A 19087-nucleotide genomic window follows, 5' to 3' on the forward strand; every position below is an offset into this window, starting at 1 on the left:
TCTGATTAAAAAACTTACTGAAACTTTATGAACTCTTTATATTTTAAATATTTTTTTAATATTTTATTATTTATGTAACCGGTGAATACTTATTAATTTTCTGACTTATATACTAATTTTCTTTTTCCCGACAAGGGGAAATGTCATACGGTATGGATGAATCATCCTATATCCATAACCGTGTTTAGTTCAGTTTTATCCATTTGAAGGGCAAGTGCTTGTGTTATTTAGTTTAGTTTCAGTTCATCCAAATATTCATCACTACTTGTCTGTTCATGCTGTCTGTGCAGGAAATTGTCTGTTCAACTTATAAACAAACTTTGCAGTTCCTTGCTGTCTTGTGATCATGTTATGAACAAAACTTCCATTTCCTAATTTGTACTAATTTTAATCATTCTCTCATTTTCACTGCTGAAAATCAGTTCTAATTCAAATCTAGTAATGCGCTTCTCATTTGGACTCAGTTGAATAGAATAGTGCCAATCGCACCGCGATTGACTAAGCTGACAATTAGAGAATCTAATTGTAATAATTGAATTGCCATTTGTGGCGCAATTGCCGAAACTGATTTGGGCTATAAGCATTCGCGACACGATTGGAGCAATCTGTCGTATTTGAGTATAACGTGGCGCAGTCAGCAGCTGAATCAAAGAAGACGCCTCTCCATGTAGATGCATTTTGGGAGAAGCCTACTGCCACTCCCTCATTGACGTGAGAAAAATGGACCCAACAGTGGAAGCTAGCCTTGCTAGCAAAAGAAGGAAATCAACTAGACAACCTCCTAAATTGTGCAGACTACACATCACAAGTCAAATGAGACTACTGTCAATTCAAGTGGAGTTTGGAAGAACATACGAGTACACGGGAGGAAGTAGTATAATCACAGCAGCGCTTTTCAAAATTGATGGCATTGAGCTAGTTAATTTCCTGTAATACCTGCTGTTGGAAAAAAAGCGAGAAATCTCATGTTGATTGAAGTTTTTGCAATTAAATATATCAAAATTAATTACTCCCCAGGCTGTTGTCATATTTGACATAAGTTGTCTTTGTGTTTTGATCTTCTTGTATCATTCATCTGTTTATGATTTGTTTGCTCGACGTGCAGAATAGAGTGATGATGAGGTATTGCTTTATGAACACCTCCTTGCTCCTTAACTCGTCCATTAGATCAGAACAATTTATTGTGACAGAGTCATAAAATGAGTGGTTTGTGTGTGTTGACAGTCAACCTGATTCGGAGGATAGAGCTGTCAGATGGGAAAAGTGTGATGAAATCAGTGGGGTGGATTAGAAAACACGAACACATGGATGTGAGTAAAAACAATTCTCACTCCCTCCCTCTCTTTCTCCTTCTCAGATGTGTCAGCTGAAACAAAATAGTCAATTTGAAATGGAGTTAGATGGAAATAAAGTAGAAAAAGATTCATTTGATTTTTAAAATGAGCAATGTGATTTTGGGGGTGCATAAACACTATACTGAAATTAGCAAGTTGAGACAATGTTGAGATATTAAGAGTTGAATTGAAGTGTGATGCTTTATCGCCTCCATCTCTGCATCTATCATATTTGTTTTTGAATTAGACGCATGGACGGTTAAGACGAATTCCCCATAGTGCAAGTTGAAATGCATCTTCTGAGAAATGTAACTGTTTCCTGTCACCCCTTGAGGGCTCGAGGGCATTTTCACGATTAAATGTGAACAAACTAATGCATTTCCACTTGATTTACATGGGCTGGTGAGAACTGACTCTAGTCGTTACAACTATTAAATTCCATTATAAGAACTTGTCAATCACAACTGGCTATTCCCCATCAGCACACTCCAAAAAATAGTCACTTTTTATTTTTTAAATAACAACTCCTTGTAATTACTTACCCAGTAAGACAAGTTTCTTGACACTCAAATGAATCCTTTCAAGCGATTTTTTCTACCCATAAATATTTTATCTGATCATCATTTTTTGTGATCTGAAATCCGGATGATGGGATGAACTGGTATTGCACGGAAGGTATAATAGTGGGCAGTTCTGTATAAGTAATAATGGTCTCTAAGTGTTAAAAAAACAAATTTCAAGCACTGATCAGTCAAAATTCAAATTTTGCTGTTTTCACGTTTTAGGTAACTATATGCTAGAATTTTTGACCATTAAGTCAAATATTTTTGTGGCAAATCAACTTTAACTTTTTTTTCGCTCTCTTGAGGTTGGGCACTAAACGGGCAAATAAAGAGCGATATGAAAATGAAAAAAAAGAATAAATTCACCAAACAAACAATGTTGCCAATTCCAGGTATAATCCATATACCCATATGTAATTTGAATAAAAAGACACATAAACCACACTACCAAAGCAGGCGCTCGAAAAATCTTAAAAAAGGTAGCTTATCAGCAACAACAAAAGAACAAGAGCGGACACTGAGCGGATGAAGTTGACGTGGGCCGTTTTCACTTCAACTAATCTGTTGTTTTCATCTCAAGGATGTTCATGTCAAGGACCAGTTGTTCCACTCATCCCAGAGGCCAAAAACCACGCTCGGTGAAGTGTTTCAGGTTTCAAACGACATCATTGACCTTGAGCTACTTCCCATTTTGGGATCCATTGTAACGGATTTGTCAAATTCGCTTGATAATCCCGAACCAGTCTTCTTCAATTGTTGCTGAGGAATTGATGCATGTCTTCAATGTTGGCTGGCTTGGTTGACCGCAAGATACCAGTTGTAAGAAAATTGAAAACCGCTGGAGCACAAAATGGTTCGGCATTAAACGTGCTTCATTTTCCAGGGCCGAGCCATTCGCAAGAGGTCTGAATTTCACAACAGCTTCTGCTTCAACCATGTTTGATTAGAACACGTCGAAAGAGAGTCTCTTCACCCAATTATGATCAGGAACGTCAATTTGATGCTCTGGAATAACCACACCCAAGCTCAACCAAAGGTCCAAAAGCTGGATTTAACAGTCATTTGGTGCTAAGCGATGCAAGAGCTTGTGAATGTTATCTTCAGAAATCTTCTTGAGGTCTTACCAGCAAAAAAGAAAAAGCCGCAGTGCTTCTGAAACTGATCTTTTTTCTCTTTAATTTAAAAGGTGTCAAAAAGTTTAGAGCGCAGTTTTGCAGAGGCAAAATATTTGCAACCATAACGCGATGTCATATTATTTTCGATGTTTTGCGGTAAGAAACGGTGGCGAAGAAGGCATTAGGAACTATTAATCTCAAGTGTTTTGCAGAAACCAATTAAGTAGCACCCTTGCTGTACAAATGCTTCAGTTGCTTCCGTTCCTTAATGTGCACAGTTATCACGAGCAAGTTCAAAACACAAGCAGTAGAAGAGGTCCTTGGCATGAAGTAGTATTGGTCCTTTGGTGAAATCAAGTTCACTGGGAGCAAAATATGGCCTTGCTCAGGCTCTTAGTATACCGTTCTTATCCAACACGGGACTTAATGACATGCATTTGCGTTTTGAGATATTGGCTATGTTTGAGCAATTCTGTCGCGGACAGGAAGTTGTTGCCTTCGGAAAATTTTTATCAAAAAAAATGTTGATATTCCAATAACTTATATGATGTACTGATGAGGTACTAGTAGCTGGCAATAACGATATTCTGTGCACTTTGAAAAACATTTAATACCAACTATTGGTGTGATAGTTTTTGCCGTTGATTGTGTTCTCGTGACACAAACAGGCAAATGCTTCAACAACAAACGACATCGGCAGAAAGAAAATCTTGTCTTAAACCATTTCTGTTCGATTTGTTTAAGTTCTGAACAACGCATGCCATCATCAGCTAGATTCCTGTTAGTCGCGATACGATACCAATTTTCAGTTTGGCTTCTTGTTTGTTTTTCTGCAATGCAGTTTGCAACAAACATTGGTTTATTTTTTGAGGAATCAATGCAGTCAAGTACAGCTTGAATATTAGTCCCTTGAAAAAATTTGCTGGGATCAACGTTGCTGGTTCAGCGGCTTTGCTATGGATACTACACTGTTTTGACAAATTTTTTTGTGGTGTTTTGAACAAGATCCACTGCAGGGCTTTGAGAAACCGGAATGACGTTAAGAGAGGCGTTCGATCATTTCTTGAGCAATTGTGGGCTGCGTTGTAAAGAGTTGTAGTTTGCTCCTTGTAGGCAGTTGCACGCTTGCTTGGCTGTGGATTAAACGAATGATGGGCAGCAGGCTATTGAAATGCTATATTTGTGTTTGGGACACTGCTTGAGAGGACTGACTCTTCAGAGTGTCATTTCGCGCTATTCAAAAAGAAACGAAATTTTCAAAAAACTTATACCAGTCTTTTGCGAAAAGAGTCAAGAATCTTGCCGTTCTTCTGGAAAAAAAACACACTGAATATTCAAATTTTTGTTTTCTGCTGTTGGTTCTAGATAAATTGAAAAAAGCTGCTGATAAATGTTAGTTGTTTGTGAGGCATTTTTCTACAGAGTCTGATACTGACGTGCATGGAGTGTTAGGTCGAAGGCAAGAAGCCGATTTCTGCTCTGCTGAAACGAACTTGGCTCATGTTTTATAAAATGGGTATTCAGCGATATTAAACAGGCGGCTTATTTAAGGAAAAGGGTGGCTTGGCTGCCATTGGGGAATCGTGATGGATTACTGAAAGCCTTGGTGTCTTTTGATTTTAAATAAGGTCCTTCTTCAACGATTGGTTCTTCAGTGAAGACATTACATGTTTGTATTGATAGATCTCTATCTTGTTATCAACTCCTTGGTTGAGAGGGAAGAGTGACGTTATCATGGAATCTCGTTGAGGATTGGCTGAATTGACATTCATTGTCCATTGTGTACAGTTCCAGTTTGAACTTTTGAATTCTAAGTGTTATAGATTTCTGTCTGTCGAGAATTGAAGTTGCCGTACTCTTATAAACTTTTGCTTTGAGAATTGCTTCGCACCTTTTGTCCAAGTCTCTTTCCCCATTTTGCCTCGACTTATAATAAGAGTTAAGGCTCGGAAGTTTTTCCTTCTTCAGTTGCCTTCTGTAACAAATCAAGCTGGCTTTTCACCAAACTTTCTGTTGACATGAACATGTAAATTTTAAAACGACACTCGTTGTTGTTACTTGGTGACATCATTGACTATTCCTGTTTTTGTTTAGTTCCTATATTGGGTCTTCATTTTGGAGTGAAAATGAATAGAAACGATTTTTTCTTGTCAAAACATAATGTTGGCTAACAAGGCACGAAATTTCCTACAAAAATCATGCGACCTCAAACTATTATCTTAAGGGTGACGTCTGAAGCTCAATCCACAAAACATTTTTGTTTTTAGTGACGTCTGATACAACAAAATACCGAATCCTTTTTAGGATGATCAAGGTAGTGAGCGTTCCCAGTTGCTGTTGTAATTGCCTGAATGTCGGGTTGATACCATTAATGTGTTACAAAAATATTTCTAACATTGAAAATTCAACCTTTATGACTTTGCTTTCGGTGTGTGAAATCAAGTTTTTTTGCGGTAAATTTTGTTTAACTTTTTTATGTTGCTATCTTGAGGTTGAATTGTCAGCACTAAGCATCCGCTAAGTACTTCAGTTGTGGCAATCATTTTGTTCCGAGAGCTTAAATGTTATCCGCAGAGTTATCTTAAAACAAGGTTCATCTCATGAGATACTCCCCTTGGATTAGCACTTTTTGCCCGATGGCGAATTAGACTTTTTGTTTGTCTCGTCGAAGGAGCTCCGAAATAGAAGCCTTGAGCACAAAATGGACATTGAAGTAATGCATCGATAGAGAAAAAGTGAGACTCAAGAGCTGTAGAAGGTGAACAATATTTCCGCAGATTGAGATTCTTTTTTTTTCAGATTGAATTTGCTCTGTTATTTATTTATTTATGATTGGAAGGAAGAGTGAGCAAAATGGTTCAAACCACACAGGATTAGCCCAATATTGTTCGATATGAATAACTTGAGCCACTTAGGCTAACTGCGAATTGATCATGCAAGCATTCTATACCAAATTGTCTATACTCCACTTAACTCAATTTTATTTATTTATTTGTGATTCAAAAATAAATTAATTAATTGCTCGGGGGTTAAAAAAGTTGATTTGGATGTAGTTACAGCTTTTTAGATATTGATCTATGACAGTGCTTTCATTGATTGCTCTCAAACGAAGTTTGTAGCCTTTATATTAGTCCTGTGGTCTTTTTAATCTGTGGAATTTTCACCTGCTGGGCTATTTTTCGGCTGAACCATTCAACTCTTGGTCCTCAAAAATGAGATAAACAGGTAGCGCTTGGAGGACGTTAATTGTTCCAGCAACTTTCTTACGCCTTACAGGTCTCAAATTAAGCGATTCAACGACTGTTTTGCGGAGACAATTCAATGGTATGAAGGGCGGTTCTTAATCCTGAAAAGTCTGACCCCTCTGCTGCCCCCCCAGTCAAATTAGCTCGCCACCGCTCGCCAGTCGTTTGAGAGCAATTCGTCCGACGTTATGTGCTCGATTATGTTTGGCATTGGTGAATGTTGGCCAGTGGGTTTGTTGTTATGATTGTGTATGTGTGCAGATACCAGAGATAGAGTCAGAGAGTGATAGTGGCAACCAGTTGGTCACAGTGGGAGTATGTCAGCTACTCTACATTGATGTTGATCACTTCCTCTTCCTTCGAAAAGTCCAACACAATATCCCTAGACTATACTTATTGTTAGTCAACATATTTCCTTCTACAAATTAGAGGAGCTTTGGGAATTTAACTTATGGCATATTATTTGAAGACGGTTTATTTTAATTCAAAAGTGTAACCGTTACGTTAAATATGTTGACATGGAGACAATTATTTTTAAACAAACATTTACTATTTTCTTATGTTAAAACATAACTTGAACCATCAGGTACGAACTGAAATTGATGTCAAAAAAATTAATTGCTTGAAAACTTTGGAGATTGAACTTTTTATTGATGAAATTGTTTCCAGATAAAGCTGTCGAATGCCAGATGCAGCCTGGTTTTTGCTTAAAATAATGGCATTTTACAATGGATAAGCAGAAACTACCATGTACGTTTCAGATCTCTTCCATTGTTCAAAAGATACCCAGTAGAACGATTATTACAACTGCCAGGTGCAATCCAGAGCCACTTCTATCCGTTAGTTATTCATCCCTTTATCCCCCCCCCCACTCTCTCTCATCCCATTCACCAGTATAAGATGAATTTGACTGATTTCAGGTCAGGGACTGTAGTGTGCAAAAACTTAAAGTCATCACCTGTCTTCTTCATATGCAAAACGGTAATTACATCTCTAATATCTGCCATGGAAATATGCATCTGGTGCTACTATGATACGAAAAAGATATCAAAAACACAATTTGTATTTACTTAGAAAAGCGTAAAGTGTAATTTGCGAATATCGCGATAGAATTTGAGAGCGTTCAAAGTTTCCATCCCCTCCTGATCAACTAAATAGAAAAGATGAACAAACTTTTTGTTCTTCTAATGTTTGTCCATTTGTTTGTACGAAAAGTCGTTGAAGAAACAGCTCAATATAAAAACTGTGATCCAGCGCCCCGCATACAAAAAACTGTACCAAGAAAAGAGCAGTTTCGAAGCCAAGAAATCGAGCGCGAAAGCCCAGTATCAGAAAAACTGAGAAAATTAAAAGAATGATGTGCTAAGAAAACAACAAAAAATACTGGAACACACAAGAGCGATCCAAAAATATGATGTTAGAGTAGATAATGTCTTGATTAACTATAGCATAGTCCGATAACTATGCCAATCAACATCGGATCAAGAAAAGATGCTCGTTTCAAACTACCCTCTTTTTAGTTGAGTAAAATCAAACAGAGATGTCACAAATCATTACTTATCTCCCCCTCTTTTGAGTGAGCATAACTTTTTGATGAAGTCATTTCCTGCCCACTCATTAGGCCAGAGGAAAAAACATACAACCCACCTTTCTTTCGATAAGCTCGAATTTTCTCTAAAGTTCAGTGGATACAATAACGAAACACGGGCTAACTGCAAGATAGCAGATCCACTACGATTGATAGCATTTTTGCTCATGTTCCCTCTACTTTTGATCTTCAGCTGCTTCAGTTGTGTGACCTGACAGCTCAGGTCCGTTTTTGACAAAATTTGGTGGGAGTGCAGTAGTCACTGTAACATCAAATGCAGCAGAACGGCCTCACGTCCATGATTGCAGTAAAAGGTCATCAGGTTGTCAGTTGGTATCAGTACTAGCCATTGAACAAATTGTTATGACCGACCGTGGCAGCGTAGCCAGACATCATAGCCAGCGAATGAATCAATAAGCCCGAAGTGCAATACAATCACTTTCCAAGTCTATACTTTAACGATCTCTTGAAGTTCCTTAGAGAAATTCAGCCCTCAAACAGTTATGGGAGCTGCAGTTGGATCTTTTGTAAATAAAAAGTCACGTAGTGAAAAACGGAAACTTTGGAAAGAAGGCGTGTGAGACTAATGCCTTTGTGCTTTGGTTGTCAAGGACACTGTGACTTCTCGTTAACAAAGCCCGGCATTTCACAACAATTATTGTCAAAACCTGACGGAAGTAGTCGACTTCTCAAAAACCTTTTATAGCAACAAACAAGCGAAACAAAACGAATCAAATTTAATTTTACTTTAATAATACATAATCAAAATAGTCCTAAGCATCCCCCAATCCCAACACCATTCATTAATGAATGGTGTTGGAATTGGGGGGATGCTTAGGACTATTTTGATTATGTATTATTAAAGTAAAATTAAATTTGATTCGTTTTGTTTCGCTTGTTTGTTGCTATAAAAGGTTTTTGAGAAGTCGACTACTTCCGTCAGGTTTTGACAATAATTGTTGTGAAATGCCGGGCTTTGTTAACGAGAAGTCACAGTGTCCTTGACATCGCCGGCCCCATTTGCAGGATTGCAAAGAAAGAATAAAACTGTCGGATTGCAGCGTGTTGAATCATCCGTAAAGTTGAAACAAGAAGTAAAATAAAAATTGACTGTAATGAAATATAAGGGTACAAATTAAAGCTGGTGGTTCGTAAAAACGAGCCAACGAAATCAATAATCGGAAATACTAACCAAAAATACCTCCAGTGTCAAAAGAAATTAAGAGGGGTGGGTCTTAGACCTGCGAGAAAATAAAACCAATAACAAGTTGAAATGGGCTGGTGATAAGGGATGATCAATGGAACATAAATATGTGATGAATCGATCTGCTGGTTTGTAAATGACAATCCAGAACGTAAGAGGGTGTAACGTGTTGATCAGAAGCCATGAAAGTTTGAGCAGCCACCTTTTCTTTAGAAGGGCAGACTGTTGTCCCTAAATTTCCTATCTTTAAAGAGACTGTTTGTTTATGCCGAAATTTGGGTTTCATTCTGCGAAAGATTTGCTCAGTTTCACAACGGGTCTAATGCGTTCTCCGAAAGACGTCTTCAACTTAACTGATCGGACAATCCCATCTGTGCCAGGGAAAAATTGAATAACTCTAGCCAAAGGCCAGAGGCCACGAGGGTTGAAATCTTCTAGAATCCATACCAAGTCGTCAACTTGTAAATTTTTCGACGTCTTATGCCATTTACAACGTACTTGTTGAGTTGGTAAATACTCCCGTAGGAAACGATTCCAAAAGTGAGTTGCAATTTGTTGTGATGAACGCCAACTTTTTGAAAGATTCTTCTCTTTACCAGTGAAGACGCAAGGAGACAAGTTAACGGATGAACGACCTAGGAGAAAATGATTTGGTGTCAGTGGTAAGGGGTCGTTTATATCATATGGAACATTTGTGAGAGGCCTGGAGTTCATGCTTGCCTCTATTTCTCAAGCAACTGTATTGAGAATTTCGTCAGTTAAAGTTCTCGAACCAATGACCTTGTAAAGTGATAGTTTAAAAATTTGTACCAATCTCTCCCAAATTCCACCGAAATGGGGGGCAGCTGGGGGATTTAATTTCCAATCTATCTCCACATTCATTAGATGTAGCTTAGCTGCTAATAATTTTGATTCTTTCAGTTCTGCGATGCTAGATTGCAGAGCGTTGTTTGAACCAACATTGGTGATAAATATGAACCCGCATAAAAAACTTTGTATTGATCTTGAGACAGCGCAACCTTTAACCAGGGAAGACAAATAGGTGTTGGAACCTGCTGCCACGCATGGTGGAGATCAATGGCTACAAGAAATTGATGCAATGTTTTACTTTGTCAGTTACCACTCAGTTTCGTGACCTCAAATGATTACTTGTTGATATGTTAGCATTAAGAGAGTCGAAAAATTTGGTGCTCAAAAATACTGTCAAACAATACCTATGCACAATGAGAGTTGTTAAGGTGTATCAGTTTTTCAAGTATTGTTGACGTTTTTTTAATCGATTTTTGTGAAAAATGGGGTAACCTTTTTGCCAGTTCCTTTTTAAGCGATCAGCGCCTCAATATCATTGCCCAGATTGCATTTCAATTCTCTACCAATACATTGCAAATCTGAATTTGACCAAAAACAATGTTCGGCTTTTCTTAAAGGGAAGTATTTCGTTTTTCAGACCCATCATCGTGTTGGATTTTCAAAATTTGGTTAAGATGATGATTTGATGGTATGGTTTCTTTGAAGACCGGAAGCAGCTCACTAATGGGTCGGAACAGTAGATTTTTTATTTCTTTTACTATTTTTTGTGAGTGCACATTATCCAGCAAAATAACAAAATACTCACTATGAACATGTGTGTACCCGAAGATGGCCTGATTAGAGGTCACTTCGGTGTGACCACAAGGTTCTTGTTCAGACATTTGACTTGTTCTAATTTGTTTGTAAGCGAATAGCTCGGAGCTGCTAACTAACTGAATAGCCTACTAAAGGTCCACGAGTAACTTATTATTGCAATAAAATGGGTGTGAGTTTCAAGATGTACTTTGAGCAAGCGTTAAGCGTAGAAATGTCTTTCTTATCACAGTTTGTTTGTTTTGAAGAAGGTTTGTTTTGATAAACAATAATAACTTCGAAATTTGAAACATGTTTGGATCCGGATTGAGCCCATAATTCAAAAAGTTACAAAAATTTCAACTTAATATTATGGCGTCTATGAAAATTTGTAGTCATAAAATTTTCGTAAAAGGGAGTTCTATGAAATTAAACTATCACGAAATTTTTGAACACATCAAGAAAAGGAGAGAAAAATTATGTTTGAAAAAACTAAATGTTAAAAAATTGAGGTATTGAGTTTAAAGGGAACAGAGAATTATGGAACAGTTGTAGTCATAGAACTTCATAGAAAGAGCAAATAAATTTGAGAAAAGTAGAGAACATTTTTTCAAATAAAAAACTCGTAACATCCCCTGAATTTTTCAATGAAAGGCCATCATATCATGTGGGAGCACATCTAGCAAATAGCAAAGAAAAAGTTGTAGTCATAGGACTTCATAGAACAGTTTTGGTTAAATTTTTCAAATTGCCAATTGATTTTCTTTTGAAGCAGTAACCCGAGTTGAATTCGATAGGTTTTCTGGCAAGATCTTGCAGGATTCTGGCAGAATCTTGCAAGAAGATACATCATCTGGCAAGATTTTCTTCCTGTAAGATCTTGCAAGATAACCATTCGTCTTGCAAGATATTCCGTCATCTTGCAAATATGCAAATAAAAAGAACATGATTAGAATGAGACGAGAACGTTATTTCCTCATCTTTTTTTTCGTTATGGTAAAATTTTGCAACAAAGATGGAGTCAATCATATTTTTTCGGCACAAGCCATAAGATTAAGTAATTTAAGAAAAGGCTTTGTATTGGATTTCAAAATAACAATTGTGAAATGCAAAAAATGTAAATCACTGATAAGAACAAATAATAATATCAACTACTATAATTTATACCAATAAAAATCAAAATTGTAATTGTGGAAAATTAAAAAAAAAACTAATTAAACAGTATGAAGGTTTTGAGGAGTTCCCCATTTGTGTTTGTATTGCTCACAGAAACCGTAAAGTTTTTCTCTTAGTTGACTAAATTGATCTTGTTTTTAAATATAATACAGTTATCTGATGTGAATTTTGATTTAAATTATTTTTTAAAACAAAATTATATTTTGGAAAGTTTTTGTGCTAAATGAATAGTAATGCGTCTACAACAGCCAATGAGAGCAGAACTCGACTGGAACGAAATTGCAAGAATCTTGCAATATAACCATTCTTCCTGCAAGATCTTGCAAGATAGTCTTTTTTGGCAAGAATCTAGCAAGAATTTGCAAGATAATCAATGGTGTCGACTAGGGAAGTTCAAACAAATTGTGGTAGCTAGACAAATTGGATGTTACTGCGCTTCGAGCTATCGCTGAATTATTCTTATCGCAGCCTATAGATGACCTTCCGATTATATTAGATATCTAATTCTGATTCAGTACTGATATTCACTGAACGAAAGGCAGGGACTGCAAAACCTAAACGATGCGTATCTTTATTTCATAAGGTGCGCTTTGATTTGAAAAGGGATGTTTTTTTTTCTGCGTGAGTGCAGGGTCAATGTGCAATACTGAGGAGACAATCAGTGACGGATGTTAAGAAAACAAAGGAATATAACAGACAAGGAGTCAGACCAGAAGGAGTCGGATGTCACAAAACTTTCTTTCACACATACGGTCAGATATCCGTATTTAACTGTTTCTTTTCTTGGGTTAAAAATTTTTAGTTTTTGATGCGATCTTTCTACAAAATAAAGCTTGTTTTTACTTGCACCAATTGTGTTTTGTATAACAGAAGGAGATAATAGAAGGCAATATCTGTTGCATATCTTTGAATACTTTTGTGAGTTATTATCCGAAGGACGTGTAGGGCATCTCTACAATGTCCTTCAAGTTGTCCTAGTTGTTATCCGAAAGCACAAGAGATAAAAATATAAGTGGAAGCAGAGAGAACACGCCGCTGAATATGTGTGTAAAAGTGAACTTGTTCTAGCTGATGATTCAAACAGATATAAAAAATGTCCATTCAAAGATGTCGATAGAAGAAGAATAGATTTTAAAAACATATGAAAAAAATGCAGGTGTAAAAAAATCTTTTTATTTTATGGTTTTCAACCAGCGATTTTGTGAATATGAACTCAATTAATTAAACCAATTAACAAGAGAAAGTGAGATTTCATGCGAAGCCAAATTTAAGTGTATCCAATAAAGTAATTTCCTTATTAATCTCCTAACAAATGGTTTAATGAAAAGATTATTGAAATGGATTACTAAAGCCCATTTTTAGAAATAAGAAAATTTTTTTTGCAATTCGTTGTTATATATAAACGTTTTGATGCTTCTTTTCAGAAACAGGCAGTAGTCGTTTGGTATCCAACAAAAAGCCACCACTACAACACACGATGAGAACCAGCACACCTATCAAGGCAAGTCCACCACCATCTATAGCAACCACATCGTTATCATCTTGTACTTTGCATAAAACAGTGCATTTTCTGAATCCTCTCTACGATAGTAAAATTATCACTAGATCTGGGTTCCAGAAAACAATTGATTATAACGGTGGTAAAGATATACAGCACTGGAGTCTTGGTTATACACACCGTGTCTCTAACTGTCAGACTGAGTAGATACAATCAAGTAAGCGCTATATAAAAGAAAATAAAGTCTTCTCAGACTGTGTTTGGTGGAAATTAGCGGGATACAAATTCTGCGAATTCATCTGCTGAGTCCATCCGCGATTGACAATTTTTGCACAAGCAGTATGTTTGCAGCTGAAAAATTTGTCGATTGTGTTGGTGCCGGTCGAGTGAAGTTGGTGACTAGAGTTGTTATTAAGTGATCCACATCCTATCGGATGTGGGTCCAGTAAAAGTGCCTGTGACCAGGTACAACTTGGCGGATTGGTGTAATTAGTGAGTCTCTTGTCGGTGGTACAACAAGGTTTCAATTCATCTCTTCTTTATTACAGTTTTTTTCCGATTGTATTTAACATCTTTCCTGCTGGTTAGCATCCTATTTAGCTAATCAGATAAACTTAGGTTTTTATTGAATATTTAATGGCTTCTATGTAAGTTCCGACAAGAGAAAAGACAAAAAGAAAAATGTTGCTAATTCTTCTAATTCTCCAATTAAGAGTTACGGATTATGTTCAGAAAGAACAGAAAGAATAGAAAAACTTGAGAAAAGGAAAAAGGTTTTGAGTTTTTGTGAGAAAAAACGTGCAGTGACAGCAAGTTTATCTCGTGTTTTCATCTTAGTGTAAACTCAATGTATAGGATTGCGGAAGATTTGGAAAATTCCGGATTTGTTTAAAAACAAGATGCGAGGGCCTGAGTGAAGAAGTCATGACTGCAAAGTGAAGTCGTGAATGAGATCAATTGGTCAGATTATCACCGATCCATTCATTATAGAGCAGGTTAAATTTGTGACCGTACACCCATATGGTTACCTCACCTTAGAAGCAGTGCAAAAACTTGATAGGGACGAGCATAGGGTGACGGGTGGCCGCAGACAAGGGCAAAAAAAGAAGTAACGTCGAATTGGGTGGAAGTTTCTGAACGTGTCTTCGCAATACTGCAGATCGATAACAGAAAAATAATTTCTTTACCATGGGGATTTGATTTTCGTGTTCGCGTATTAGAAACGTGAATTTATGTGCAGAACGCGGTTTGTCTTGTTGAAGTGGTCCTGTAGAATCTGATACTTGTGGATCGTGTGTTGCATTTTGGTGTCAGTCACACCATAAGGTTGAATGTTCGCACTAATTTGAGTAGAATGTGCAGAACGTAGTTCGTCCTGTTGAAGTCGTTCGGCACAAACTGATAGTTTTGTTGCTTTTTGGTCTTATTCGCACGATACGATTGATTGTTCACGTGCATTTGAATAGGATCTAGGAAACTTAACTGTATATAAAAGACGTCGTATTTTGGATAAATACGATAGGCAGCTGTGTTCCGCGTGAACATGGTGTTTAAGTATTCATTTGAAGGATCCGACAGTGCAAACAAAATATTTGGATTTTTCGTGGGGAAGGTTTCTGTCACGTCCTACTTCCGTATACTCGTTCTCGAAATGTACAAATGAGCAAAGAAGAACTCTCATATAGAAGTTAAATTTGCCCTTGCAACTCCAAGTGTTTTGAAAACAAGTTTGACCTCCTTGACTTACAACAGCACACTGGTGGTAGTACCATTTTTATGATTTCGAAAGCTCAATTATCCCTTTAATCTACCATGTTGTGCCCGCTAGCTTATCCTCTTCGTCCACTTAACTCTGAAAGACGATTAGATGATAATTCAATTTTTTAGTATTAATCTTCAATTTTCAAATTCTCTTCAAATATTCATATTGTTCGTAGCAATCAATCTCTTACATTTGCATCTCGTGTACATTACCCAATTTAATATTTTTTCTCTCTCTGTATCAACGATAGATATTAACAATAGATATCAATTTTAAATATCAGTTAGTTGGATAAGGCTGCCAAATTTGTTTATGATGCTGGAACCAGGAAATATACCCACTACGGTTGAAACTGGGATACAAGTACTAATAAAAACAACTGAAAATAAGTATTGATCTGGTAATTTAAGTGGTCCAAACTTGGAACTCCAGATAATATGAAATCTCAAACGTTCTTTTTTTTCTGAACTTTGGCAGTGAAAATGATAACAGTGAAATGTGTGTGCGCTCTTAATGATTATACAGACAGTAGTGAAATAACTTACCAAGGGAACTCACTAGTTTAAAGTTTCAGCGTGTGGAAGAGAAGACTCGAAAAGAGTTTTTTAATCGTTTTTGTAGTGTGAAGTTGTGAACCTATTTCAGAAAGAGGTGAACAAGTTGCCACATGAGGATATTGAGAAGAGAATAATGCAGAGAGACTCAGTTAAGACCAAGAGAGTCTTCGTTCAAATTGGACTCTTCACCAAAGACCAAGTCATGGTAAAAAATTAACTTTCATAAAGTTGCACTCAGCCGGCAAACAATCGAAAAATTACACTCATTTATGAACATCAAGACAAATTCTGCATGAGTTTTGAACTTTGAATTCTGAAACGTTCGCTAGCTCTTCAATTTCATGCAATATGCTAAAAATATAGCTTTTTGATAAGCGCAAAATTAAATCTCTTCCTTCTTTTTTCAGCCTCATCTCAATTTTTCATCATTTCAACGCAATCTGGTTCCTTTTTGCCCCCTGTTAAGATTTTTCCAAAGACTTAATTCACGTTTTGTACCAAAAAAGAGATAAATTTGGTTCACAAATAAAAGAGAAATTTTGACTGATCTGCCTTATTTTGCATTTAAAAATCTTACCGCAACTTTCTCCGTGATTCAAGGTTTTTTGCTGTCCCTATTAAACTGAATTTTATTTGCTGCAGATCCTCTATTTTCAATGGCAAGCAGTAATCATGACACATTTATTGATGTGTAAATACGGCCATTTTAGAACGCATTTAGAGGCAATTCAATGGCAACCTAGTGATAGGAATCCTGTAGAATTTGGGAAATCCTACTTTTATCACGAAAGGATTGCAATTGAAAGTGATAGAACTTGAATTTCGAAAATCCGTTTCCTACAAATTGTTAGTAAGACTGTTGGCTTGCAATTCGAAGCCATTTGGCGTACCAGACATTTCTGAAACAAAAGCAGGAGCTCTTAGAAGATGAACGGGTGCAATACTGATTTTCTCAATACTGTGGTGGACCGAATTTATAAAAGTTAGTTATCATCAGCTATTTACCTCAGCGTGATCAAAACTTGACAGGGCGTACGTGGATACCGTGGGGCAAGTTCTAATGTTGTGACGTTTGGGAATCTGTTTTGTAGATGTCATGGGGAACTTTACACTTCCAAAAAAAGGCTAATTTCTTGTGTTGAGTCATTGACCGATTGATTAATTGGTAGATTCATAAGTCTGATACTGCTTTTGTTTTAGCTTGAGTAGAATTCAGCAATGAATAAAGAAGGCGTTCAGGTCATTTGATTGTTTTTTTAAAGTCATAAAAAATTTTAAGTAAGAAAGTCATAACTAATGTGGTCCAGAATGCGAAGTGAACAGATTCATTTGTTTCGTTCTTGTACGTTGTTGCTTGATTAGTTAGTAAGGAGTAGAACAACAACATCACAAACATGGTACCATACCAGAGCTGTAACTTGTGAAAAAGTTGTAGCTCTGTCTGTAGAGAAGTCATGGGAACATCAAAGAACGCCGGAGAACTGCGGTATGATCAAGCGGCTTAATTGAGAGCTGTTGGATGCACTTTTTGTGATGAGAAATTCTGTTGAGATAGAGAATAGTAGCTCTCTAGTTGTGAATTTTGTAAAAAATTCAAACTTGTGAACCATCTTTACAATAAAACTCTGGCTGAATTCTGATTTTTTTCTTTAGCATTGTTTGTTCATTCATTGGATATTATTTAATTCATTTTTCCAACTAGAGCTTCTTACAGCCGACAGCAGCAGCGTGGGGACAATTGAACCCTCAAATAGACATCTGAGAGCCATCAAAACACCCCTCTCAATTTGTTAGAGTTCTGGGCGCTAGTCGGTCCTCAGCTAGTCAGCGTAAGCGAAGTACAAAACTCTATACAGTGGGGCTCCTGGGCGGGCTCTCGAGACAGAAGTGGGTTTAGCAGAAGTGAGTGGCCAAAGAAGCTTTTCAGCCAGAGAGTACTGTTAAAGGGAGTAGGATTTTTTAGAGCTGATGAGTACAAAGAGTAGAAGATTTAAAAAATGAAGATAGCACGTTGGGAAAAATGGATTGGAGTGCGTTTTTGTTAGTGAGTTTTTTCTGTCAGAGAGATTACCGAATTGGGCGGAATGGAGGATGTACTACTTTGACGTTGAAGACTTGTTACAACGGAATGAGGATCAAGCAATGGCGTTGCTGCTTTGCTTACTGTAGTTGGGCTTTGGAAGCAATTAGCCACTTGCCACCGGGGTTTTGGAGATCAGCAATGAGCTTAGAAGTATGTCTCAGCTTCTTCGAAAAGAGGATGGTTTTCTCAGACAATACAGATTGTTCTGAAGTTCAAAGTAGTTTGAGGAGCCTTAGTAGGGATACTAAAACCATTAAAGAAATGGGAATATCACGTAGGTAGAAAGATAAGTGATCGTATGATAAGCAGACGTATAGGCATAGTATGAGAAATCTGACAAATACTCAGAGCTCAACGAAGGTTGTAGCGATTCAGTAAAAGTAAGTTGCAGAACTCAAGATTCTGAGGTCACAAATTTCAGACATGTTGAACAAGTTATTACTTTACTTCAGTTAGAAAACAAACAGGCCGACCTATTGAGGTGGGGTATGTTACAAACTGACGGAGGACACCAAGACGGCTCAGCTTGCAGGATTGATGAGAGGACGAGGTGAGATGTGAATGTAATTCCCACTGAGTGGTTGGTCTCTGATGATAGTCGAAAATGCGGTGGACGAGATGGTGCATGAAATTCGAGATGAAAATTTTGTCAACGAGTTAAGATTGTTCCAAATAGAGTTACACAGTGCCGAGAGTTTGATGAGGAAAAGCATTTTGTAAAAGGTAGAGAGATCAGGTTTAGCAAGAAAGAGGAGTTTTTCAAGCACCGCCAGATGTTGGTAAAGACTGCTGTGGACAATTAAGAGCATGAAAAACCATACAGAAAGCGGCATGTAAATTTTTTTTATCGAAATAAGAGAAAGTAGTTACGTTTGAAGGTTGTGTCTATTACGTTGACAACTCATTAGCGATGAAAACTCATTAATGATAGAGAGGATGACTTTCTCCTCATGAGAGAAGTGAGGATGAGGAAACTGAGTTTCTCTTTGGAGAGAATGAAATGGTTGGATGTACTCAACGGACAAACAGCGACTTCTTGGGTCTCTGGTCACCTGAGTTTTCATCACTAGTGGTAGGTAGTGATATTGGTATGCGATTGATAGATTCCAGTCAAAGAAATTTTGCAGAATGTCTAGCGGAGGACACTCTTGGAGCTAGATTGAACGAAGACGTCGACACAGTAACTGAAGAAGTCTCGTTTATAGTTGAGAGAAGGGGTTTTGAAACTAGTAGAGATGAAGAGGTGTCTTTTAGAAGCGTAAGTAAAGTCAAAAGGAAAAGTAATGACTCTGTTGGTCCCACAAGCGTTAGATCTGGACCCTGGAAAGGTATGGAGTCCCAATCAGACAAGTTTGGAGAA

The 19087-nt window shown here is 37.2% G+C and overlaps 1 protein-coding gene across 1 annotated transcript in view; it reads left to right on the forward strand.

Moving 5' to 3' along the window:
- Nucleotides 1–19087, forward strand: part of LOC142342382 (uncharacterized) — a 133897-nt gene that overhangs the window by 88335 nt on the left and 26475 nt on the right. Inside the window, exons 12-19 of the mRNA XM_075393692.1 lie at nt 1225–1310; nt 6519–6655; nt 7019–7096; nt 7178–7238; nt 12459–12579; nt 13252–13528; nt 13742–13790; nt 15733–15849. Coding sequence (XP_075249807.1) covers nt 1225–1310; nt 6519–6655; nt 7019–7096; nt 7178–7238; nt 12459–12579; nt 13252–13528; nt 13742–13790; nt 15733–15849 — 926 coding nt within the window. The remainder of the gene's footprint in view (nt 1–1224; nt 1311–6518; nt 6656–7018; nt 7097–7177; nt 7239–12458; nt 12580–13251; nt 13529–13741; nt 13791–15732; nt 15850–19087) is intronic.

Source organism: Convolutriloba macropyga, chromosome 7 (genome assembly GCF_964194025.1).
Source record: "Convolutriloba macropyga chromosome 7, txConMacr16.3, whole genome shotgun sequence".
NCBI classification, from domain to species: Eukaryota; Metazoa; Xenacoelomorpha; order Acoela; family Convolutidae; genus Convolutriloba; species Convolutriloba macropyga.